The sequence below is a fragment of the Lactuca saligna genome, chromosome 4, assembly GCF_052625555.1.
Source record: "Lactuca saligna cultivar CGN05327 chromosome 4, ASM5262555v1, whole genome shotgun sequence".
NCBI classification, from domain to species: domain Eukaryota; kingdom Viridiplantae; phylum Streptophyta; class Magnoliopsida; order Asterales; family Asteraceae; genus Lactuca; species Lactuca saligna.
Genome location: NC_136420.1, coordinates 92263907 through 92273130, shown reverse-complemented (window position 1 = coordinate 92273130; position 9224 = coordinate 92263907). Strand labels below are relative to the sequence as shown.

The following is a 9224-nucleotide window of genomic DNA, read 5'->3' as shown; positions in this document are numbered from 1 at the left end:
CATAGTCGAACAGGTAAAACTTATGATTCAAATTCTTCATTATAACATGCATGATTATTAACCCTTCTTAGACAACCTTAATAACACTTGTGTTGCCGTCCTTTCAAACTATAACAAGACCCTAGATGAGAAGAACATAGCATCCTAGGAAATGTTCCATGTAAGAGGATGTCTAGAAGAAAAAAAAGACTCAAAGTGGCCATGTTAGAAAGATAATTAGTGTTAGAAAAGAATGCAAGAATGTTATGTGAAACCCAATTAGGAATAGCTTTAGATCAGAGGGATTTAGCACAAAAAGAAATTGTACGTTTGAATTTGTTAATCAAAAAGTTTTTTACTAAAAGAAACGCCATTGAAAATCTTGTTAATAATGGAACTGTAGACAATACGTACAATTGGGGTTGGTCCAATGGGTACTCAATCGCAAAGGACTCATCACCCCGGTTTAACAAGGACCGTCCCTATGTCCCTCTTGACCGAGAGTTTCACTTCCCGGTTAATGACAAAACATTTCTCGAAGATATTAGAGCCCACTTCGGTAGAGTTCATAACCTGAGCAATATTTGTGGCATCGAGGAAATTCTTCCTGAAACCTCAGATCGTCCAAATGATCAACATCCCATCACTGGCACAATTCATTCCACTTCTTATGCCTCTTCAGTTTGTGACGAAGAAATCTTTATGGAAGGTCCCAAGTTTCTTGAGAACCGATCACATTTACAGACCGCAGTCCCTCTCACTGCTGTCTCGGTCAATAGTCAACTCAATTACCTTCCAAAGAACAATCCCTGACTTACTCTACAGTAGTTCAATCTTCTTTACCGTAGACCATAGTCAAGAGCACTGTGACCATTCAACCAATTCATCATGAATTTCTCATAGAGAATTTTGAATTCGGTCAATGCTCTAAGAGTCCCGAATCCTCTTGTTTAGATGCCTCCAGTCCACGTTTTCAAAAACAATCAAAATTTTTCAGGAAACCGCAATTAAACGCTTCAGACTGCGGTTCTCCAAAAAATCAGGCAAAACAAGCTTTCAAAGAGGAACTCAAATCTCATAAGAAAAAGTGGGAAATTCTTTCAAAATCTCAAAACAAAAGGGTCCCAAAAAACACGTTTCAAATCAGTCTTCATAAAACACTAAAATCGTGAAAACAGACAAAAAGGAATGTACAGTTCCTAAAGCTTTTTCAAAATTTCCTGACAAGTCCCAAAAGAGTGTCAAATATTTTCACAAATATCGTTTTCTGAAATATTCATCAGATGACCCTAAATGGAAAGGAATTTTTCCAACTCCTACACTTTTAAAGTCACTTCAATTTGACAAAAGATCAAAACCTAGGAGGAAGTCCAATGTCCAAACTTTTTCAAATCCCAAGGGCAACTTAGTCAAATCTCATTCCCGGACTGGTCACTAGCCTCACACCACACTCTCTGGACCTCTAATCAGGTACGGTGTCTAGCTAAATGAGAAAAATCTTACCTTTAGGTTTCATCATCAGATAAGGCCAAATCAACTCCAACCTCGTAATCCTCCAAAACCTCATTATCCTCCAAAACCTTGTAATCATCAGAAACCTTGTAACTTTCAGAAACCTTGTAATTCTCATAAGACCTCAAAATACCAAGGTCTAGGTCTTAAAGTTGATACGAAACCTATCCCTGTTCATGCATTTAGAAAGAATTCACTTGTAACCCCGGGCTCCAAACTTGTTTGGGTACCCAAACTAACCGTGTAATTTCCTGGCCTTGTGCAATGAGGAAAAAGAAGAGGAGTGGTTGATCGATAGTGCCTGCTCCTTGCACATGACCAGAAGGTTAGAATACCTTCACCCTTTCAGGCATATCTGTAATGAAGGACATGTCACCTTTGGTAACAATGAAAACGGTATCATTTGAGGTTACGGTGTATTAACAACATGGAACTTCTCAATACAAAAGGTTGCTTACGTAGAAGGCCTCAAGCATAAGATCACCAGTGTAGGCCAACTATGCAAAGCAGGTCATCGGGTTGAGTTTGATAATGAATACTACTACATCATGACAAGAGATATAAGCAACTGTTTGATCAAATCCAAATCTGAAGGGACCATGTATACTTTGGATGTCTTATTAATCATCGGGAAACCACAACTATGTTTTCTGTCCAAATCCATATCCGAAGTTAGCTGGTCGTGGCATCACAAGCTACCTCATCTAAACTTTCGATACATTAACAACCTTGTCACAGAAGAATTCTTCCGAGGCCTCCTAATTCTGAAGTACAACAATGAAACATTCTTCCCTACTTGTGAGTGTGGAAAACAATCAAAGGGAAGTCACCCACTGGTCATTGATTCATCAATTTATGAACCTCTAGAGCTGCTGCATATTGATCTCTACAGTCCATCTACCGTAGCCAGTCTCCATCCCAAGAAGTAAATACTGGTTACAGTTGATGACTTTACTCGTTTCACATGGGTCTTCTTCATGAGACTCAAATCCGAAACATCGTAGGTCTTGATAAACTTCATCAAAGAAATTGAACTCCAAATCAAGCTACCAATTCACAGAATCCGAAGTGACAATGGAACTGAGTTCACTAATCATCTTTTGGATAGTTTCTTGGTTTCTAAAGGTATCAGTGACAACTTCTCTGCTCCCTAGACACCACAACAAAATGGAGTAGTAGAGCGAAGGAACCATACTCTGGTAGAAGTAGCTAGGTCCATGTTAAACTATGGAAACCTTGATCTATACTTCTGGGTAGAAACCGTTGCAACAACATGCTTTGTTCAAAACCGAAGCATTGTTTGCAAGCGTCTCAACAAAACACCTTATGAGGGTCTCAATAATCAAAAACCGAATGTCAGATTCTTCCACATATTCGGGTGTAGATGTTTTGTGATCAACAACAAGGATCACCTTAACAAATTTGCACCGAAGTCAGATGAAGTCATATTTCTTTGCTACTCAACAAACAAAGTGGCATACAGAGTTCTTATCAGATGCACACGACTAATAGTTGAGAGTTTTGATGTCAAATTCGATGACTATTACGTCCGCAACACTGCTCCTTCAAGTGAAATGACAACAATCCTTGAAAGTGATATCTCAGCCTCTTTGGGTCCTCTCAATATAGTTGAAGTTAACTATGATGACCTTTCGATCCCGTAGAGACTGCTCACCTATCCGAAATTCTTGTGTTTCCGGAAGCTCAACAACAACTTGCAGAAGTTTCTAGCCCCTTAATGTGTGATGTTCTATCACTCGAAACTTCCACCTCTCCGGTTAAAGGGGAAAACACGACAACCATCGAGGTTCCAGTTATCGAAGATGTGTCTCCCGTTTCCTTCCGCATAGTCTCTAATCCATCATTCTGATCCGAATTCTACAGTCCAAGTCCAAAACACCTCCGCATGTTGCTCACAAGTCGAGGGGGAACTACCTTCTCCTACTGTAGAATCCTCTGACGTTGTTGACATTCCTTCCACCATAACTGCTAATCATCAATTACCTCGTTTACATGTCTGGACAAAATAACACCCTCCGGGTCAAATTATCGGAAACCCATCCACAGGCGTACATACTCAATATTCGCATGATCTTATGGATAACTGCCACTATGCAGCCTTTATGTCTGCAGTCGAGCCCCAATATATCAAGGAAGCCCTTCTGGAGCCTGACTGGATCCCTGCCATGCAACAAGAGTTAGCAGAATTTGAAAGAAACAAAATATGGAAACTCGTTCCGAAGCCAAAAGGTCACATTATTGTTGGAACAAGATGGGTGTACAGAAACAAACTCGATGAATCCGGTGCGGTTGTTCGAAACAAGGAAAGATTAGTTGCCAAGGCGTATAATCAACTAAAAGGTGTTGATTATGATCAAACTTATGCCCCCATAGCCAGGATGGAAGCAATATGCTTCTTCTAAGCATATGCAGCACACAAAAATATCAAAGTACATCAAATGGATGTAAAAAACACTTTCCTAAATGGTGAATTGAAAGAGGAGGTTTACTTGCAACAACCTCCAGGCTTTGAAAGTCTAGAGTTCCCAGATTATTGTTTGAATTTTTTTAAAGCAGTCTATGGTCTTAAGCAAGCACCGAGGGCATGGTATGAGACTCTCTCTGAGTTTCTTGTCATGTTAGGATACAAACGAGGTGTGATTGATCCCACATTATTTCGAAAGGCAATTGGAAATCACCTTATGCTTGTTCAAATCTATGTGGATGATATCATATTCGGGTCAACAGATCAATGTATGGTGGATGAATTTGTAATGCTCATGACCAACAAGTTAATGAGCATGAAGATAAAGATTAACTTCTTTCTAGGACTCCAAGGGAAACAAGTCCCTTAAGGGATATTCATCCATCAAGAAAAATACACCTTTGAACTGCTGAAGAAATACATAATGGATAATTGTTCCTCAGCCAAGTTTCATATGGCCTTCGGGTATAAGATTTCTACTGATCCTTCTGGAGAATCAGTTGACCATAAAACTGATAGAGGAATGATTGGTTCTTTGATGTACCTCACCGCAAGCAAGCCATATATTGTCTTTGCAACAGGCTTATGCGCCAGGTACCAAGCTGACCCCAAAGTATCGTACTTAACTGCAGTCAAACAAATCTTCAGATACTTGAAAGGAAGCAAAGCTCTCGGCCTAAGATATCCCACAGGGAACAACTTCGGCCTTCAAGCCTTAACAGATGCGGATGATGCCGAATGCAGATTTTATGGGAAAAACTCTTCATGTGGTTGTCAATTTCATGGAGGAAGACTGGTTAGCTGGTCTTCACAGAAACAAAATTGTGTTTCTCAGTCTATCGTAGAAGTCGAGTACGTGGCTGTAACGAGCTGCTGTTCTCAAGTCCTATGGATGAAAACCCAACTGATGGACTACGGATACAAAATGTTGTGGATACCAATTTATTATGATTCAGAGAGTGTTATAGCAATTTTTTACAATCCTATTCACCATTTGAAGATGAAACACATTGAACTTCAGTACCATTTCATCAATGACCACATACTCAAAGGTAACATTGAACTAGATTTTTGTCCCAACTCACAAAAAGATTGTGGATGTGTTTACAAAGGCACTTGATGCAAAAAAACTCAACAGTTTTCAACAAATGTTAGGGATGATGATTCCAGATCCACAATTCTTTTTGAACTGATAGGTACCGTAGACCTCCTCTGGTCTCTGTTGCGGTCCTAGTTAAATATATCTATCATACATGGTTTCAGTATATCTCGTATACCGCAACCATATATCATACTTATATATTTTGGGTCCTTATTGTATGTTATTTCTGACTCTTTTTGTCAAGTGCTCCTCAGTTCCTACTACCGCAGTCACATTACCATCCATCGCAATGAAGAATCAATCAACAATGAAGAATCAATCTGCAGTCACTTTTAATGAATTCTCAACAGCTTCATAATTTCCCTAGAAACTTGTGTGCTATTTAATGATCCTCATTAAATAAAAAAAAAATTCATATTAAATTCAAACATTCGTTTTGTAGCATACAACGTTTTAGTTCTTTTCTAAAGTTTTATTATTATTATTATTATTATTATTATTATTTTTTTTTGTTGTGTTCGACCTATTTTAGGTTAAATGATAAATAAACCCGTTTCCCATAAAAGAAATCTTTTAAGAAATCTTTTTCCTTAAACTGTCAAATCCCCTTTACCAAATACATCCAATCCGTTCCAACTTCCACCGTTATTCATTGGATTAACGTGAAACAACCCCAAAAAAATACGACCAAAAAATTTCGTTTTTCGATATAATCAAAACCATACTCAGAGTATCATATAATAAAACCATACATGATGTATTCCAACATAATAGAAAACACTGTGCGGAAACTGTATCATACTATGGCAAATCAAAACAAACTAAATCAATCCCAGGCTAAAAGCTAAAGTTGTGGTGTGTGCGATGCCGTCACCCCGAGCTCTTCCCTTTGCTTGCGGAAGTACCTGAAACCAAAACTGAAACTGTAAGCACGAAGCTTAGTGAGCTCCCCCAAAATACCACATACCATACAATAACATATAAACACATATTGGGCCCAGCCCACTACATCGGGCCGAAACCCGGAAACGGCATCGGACCGAAGTCCGGAACTGACTGGGACCTTGTCCCCTGCATCAGACCGATGTCCGGAACTAACTGCATCGGACCGAAGTCCGGAACTGACTGGGACCTTGTCCCCTGCATCGGACCGAAGTCCGGAACTAACTGCATCGGACCAATGTCCGGAACTAACTGCATCGGACCGAAGTCCGGAACTAACTGCATCGGACCAATGTCCGGAACTAACTGCATCGGACCGAAGTCCGGAACCGACTGACTGAATGTGGCATAGCATAACACATCAACTAGCATAAACACATATACGGCATACTACATCGGGCCGTAGCCCGGAACACATAATACTTAACGCATAAAACATAGCACACAAATCCTGTTCGAGCCACGAAGGCATCGAACATACTAGCTACTGCATCGGACCTAAATCCGGAACTACTGCTAACTGAACGGGCTGGCATTGTGGCCTTAGGCCCGTTCCTACTGGAAGGAAACTCACCTCGTAAGCTGGCTGCTGAGTGTGTGGCTCGGGAAGCTAACGGCTGCTGCTCCTGAATCTCCTCGGCTACAAGTCCATAAACACACTCAATCAAATACTAAACACTGCACTTGGGGTAAAAATGACTCTTTTACCCTTGGTCAAAGTTACTCTCATTTGGACTGACTCGCCGAGTTGGGCCACCCAACTCGCCGAGTCCTACTCTCACGTTTCACTCTTACTCGCTGCTACTCGTCGAGTCTCGCATCGACTCGACGAGTACCCTCTTGATTCAAGAACTCAGACAATCTTCATCCGACTCGCCGAGCCGGATGAACAAACTCGACGAGTTGTTCTTGATCTTAAGGAGATTGCCTTGGACTCGCCGAGTTGATGAACAACTCGCCGAGTCCCTCCATCACTGAGTTTACCCTCAACTCGCTGAGTCCACTCTCTAGCTCACTGGGTTCACTCGATACTGGTAAAAATGAAGGAATCGGGAACTCGCGACCCAACTCGTCGAGTCGTTCTTCCCGACTCGCCGAGTTGCCGCCATGCAACTGATTTTTACTCGATTTTGTTTGAATCCAGCACATACAATTGATAGATCTGGGTCCAATAAGCTGATTTACCACGTAAAGTTCCCAACTTTACGTGCACAACCTCATGAATAAGGGAAATAAGGCTAAAAGATGCACAAAATGGGTAGATCTATGGTTAATATGCAAAGTAACTCCAAAAAGACAGTAGATCTGGGCTCTACAACACCCCATCATTCAGATCCAAAGATATTTCGACTTATTAAGACCTTCATGCAAGCATAAGGCTAGGAACAAGCATCAACTAGCTCTTAGGAGAGCTCTAATGGAAGTTTAAAGCATATAACAAGAAGGAAACTCCGAAAATACCTCAATTAACTCAGATTTGCCCTTGGATCTTTGCACTACAGCTCTTCTCCTTGCTTCTTTCTTCTTCTCCTTCTTCAAACCTTCACAAAATGGCACAAAACACTTAGCTCACACAAGGGAGGATTAGGGTTCTTTCTCACAGTGTTCTCAGGGTGAGGGAGGCGAGAATGGGGGCTATAAGGTGGTTTAAATAGTGGGCAACCCGGGGATTTAGGGTTTCACCTAGACGGATGGACTCGCCGAGTCAGGGATATGGACTCGCCGAGTCCCCGGCTCACACGTGCTCGAAGTCGCGACCCTACTCGGCAAGTCAGGCTAGAACTCGCCGAGTCCCTCTTGAAAACTTACAACAATTACTAATGAATTAACGTACCGGGAACGGGTCGTTACAATTCTCCCCCACTTGTCTCAGACTTCGTCCTCGAAGTCTGCTACGGCTGGATCTGCAAAAATTTCTGGGTAGTGCGCTCTCATCTCCTCCTTAGCCTCCCACGTCCATTCAGACCCATTCCGGTGCTGCCACTGCACCTTTACTAGCTGAATTACCTTGTTCCTCAAGGTCTTGATCTTCCGTTCCAGAATCGCGACCGGCCTCTCAATATAATTCAGGTCGCTATCAACCTGGATATCCTCTAAGGGAACGACTGCCGTCTCATGCACCAAACACTTCCTTAACTGCGACACGTGGAATGTGTTGTGTATCTGACTAAGCTCCTCAGGAAGATCTAACCGATAAGCAACCCGACCCACCCGGGCCAAAACCCTAAAAGGACCAATAAATCTGGGGCCCATATTGCCCCTCTTCTGGAACCTGATGACACCTTTCCAAGGTGAGACTTTCAGAAGAACCATATCTCCCACTTGGAACTCCAAGTCCGAACGCCTCCTGTCGGCGTAGCTCTTCTGTCGACTTTGCGCAGTCTGCAGCCTACTACGAACCTGCTGGATCAACTCCGTCGTCTTGAGCACCACTTCGGTGCTCCCTATGACTCGCTGACCGACCTCGCCCCAACAAATCAGGGTCCTACACTTCCTGCCATATAACATCTCAAAAGGAGGTCGATCAATGCTCGCATGATAACTGTTGTTATACGAGAATTCCGCTAACGGAAGATACGTATCCCAACTGCCCCCAAAATCTAGAACACATGCCCTAAGCATGTCCTCGAGAGTCTGAATCGTCCTCTCGCTCTGCCCGTCTGTCTGAGGATGAAAAGCGGTGCTGAAATGGAGACGAGTACCCATCTCGTCGTGGAACCGCTTCCAGAATCTGGACGTGAATCGAACATCCCGGTCCCACACCACCGATACCGGCACCCCATGACGTGCCACAATCTCCCGCACATAGATATCGGCTAACTTTTCCGCCGATATACTCTCCTGAATCGGAATAAAATGGGCACTCTTTGTCAACCGATCCACTACTACCCATATCGAGTCCACTCCACGTGCGGTCCTGGGGAGTTTGGTGACAAAATCCATAGTGGTATCCTCCCATTTCCACACGGGAATGTCTAACGGCTGCATCTTGCTGTGAGGTCTCTGATGCTCCGCTTTGACCTTCCGACATGTCAAACATCTCTCAACATACCAGGCGACGTCTCGCTTCATGCAGGGCCACCAATAATCAGGTCGAAGATCTCGATACATCTTCGTCGCTCCTGGGTGGATAGAAAATCGAGACTTATGAGCCTCGTCCATCAATACTTGCCGTACCCCACCCCAGTGCGGTACCCATATCCT

The 9224-nt window shown here is 42.5% G+C and overlaps 1 protein-coding gene across 1 annotated transcript; it reads left to right on the top strand.

Moving 5' to 3' along the window:
* The first annotated feature begins 4400 nt into the window (after window positions 1–4400).
* On the top strand, window positions 4401–5096 carry LOC145039904 (secreted RxLR effector protein 161-like). Its single transcript, XM_078987904.1, has one exon. The coding sequence runs from the start codon at window positions 4401–4403 to the stop codon at window positions 5094–5096; it is 696 nt and encodes a 231-aa protein (XP_078844030.1).
* The last annotated feature ends 4128 nt before the right edge of the window (window positions 5097–9224 follow it).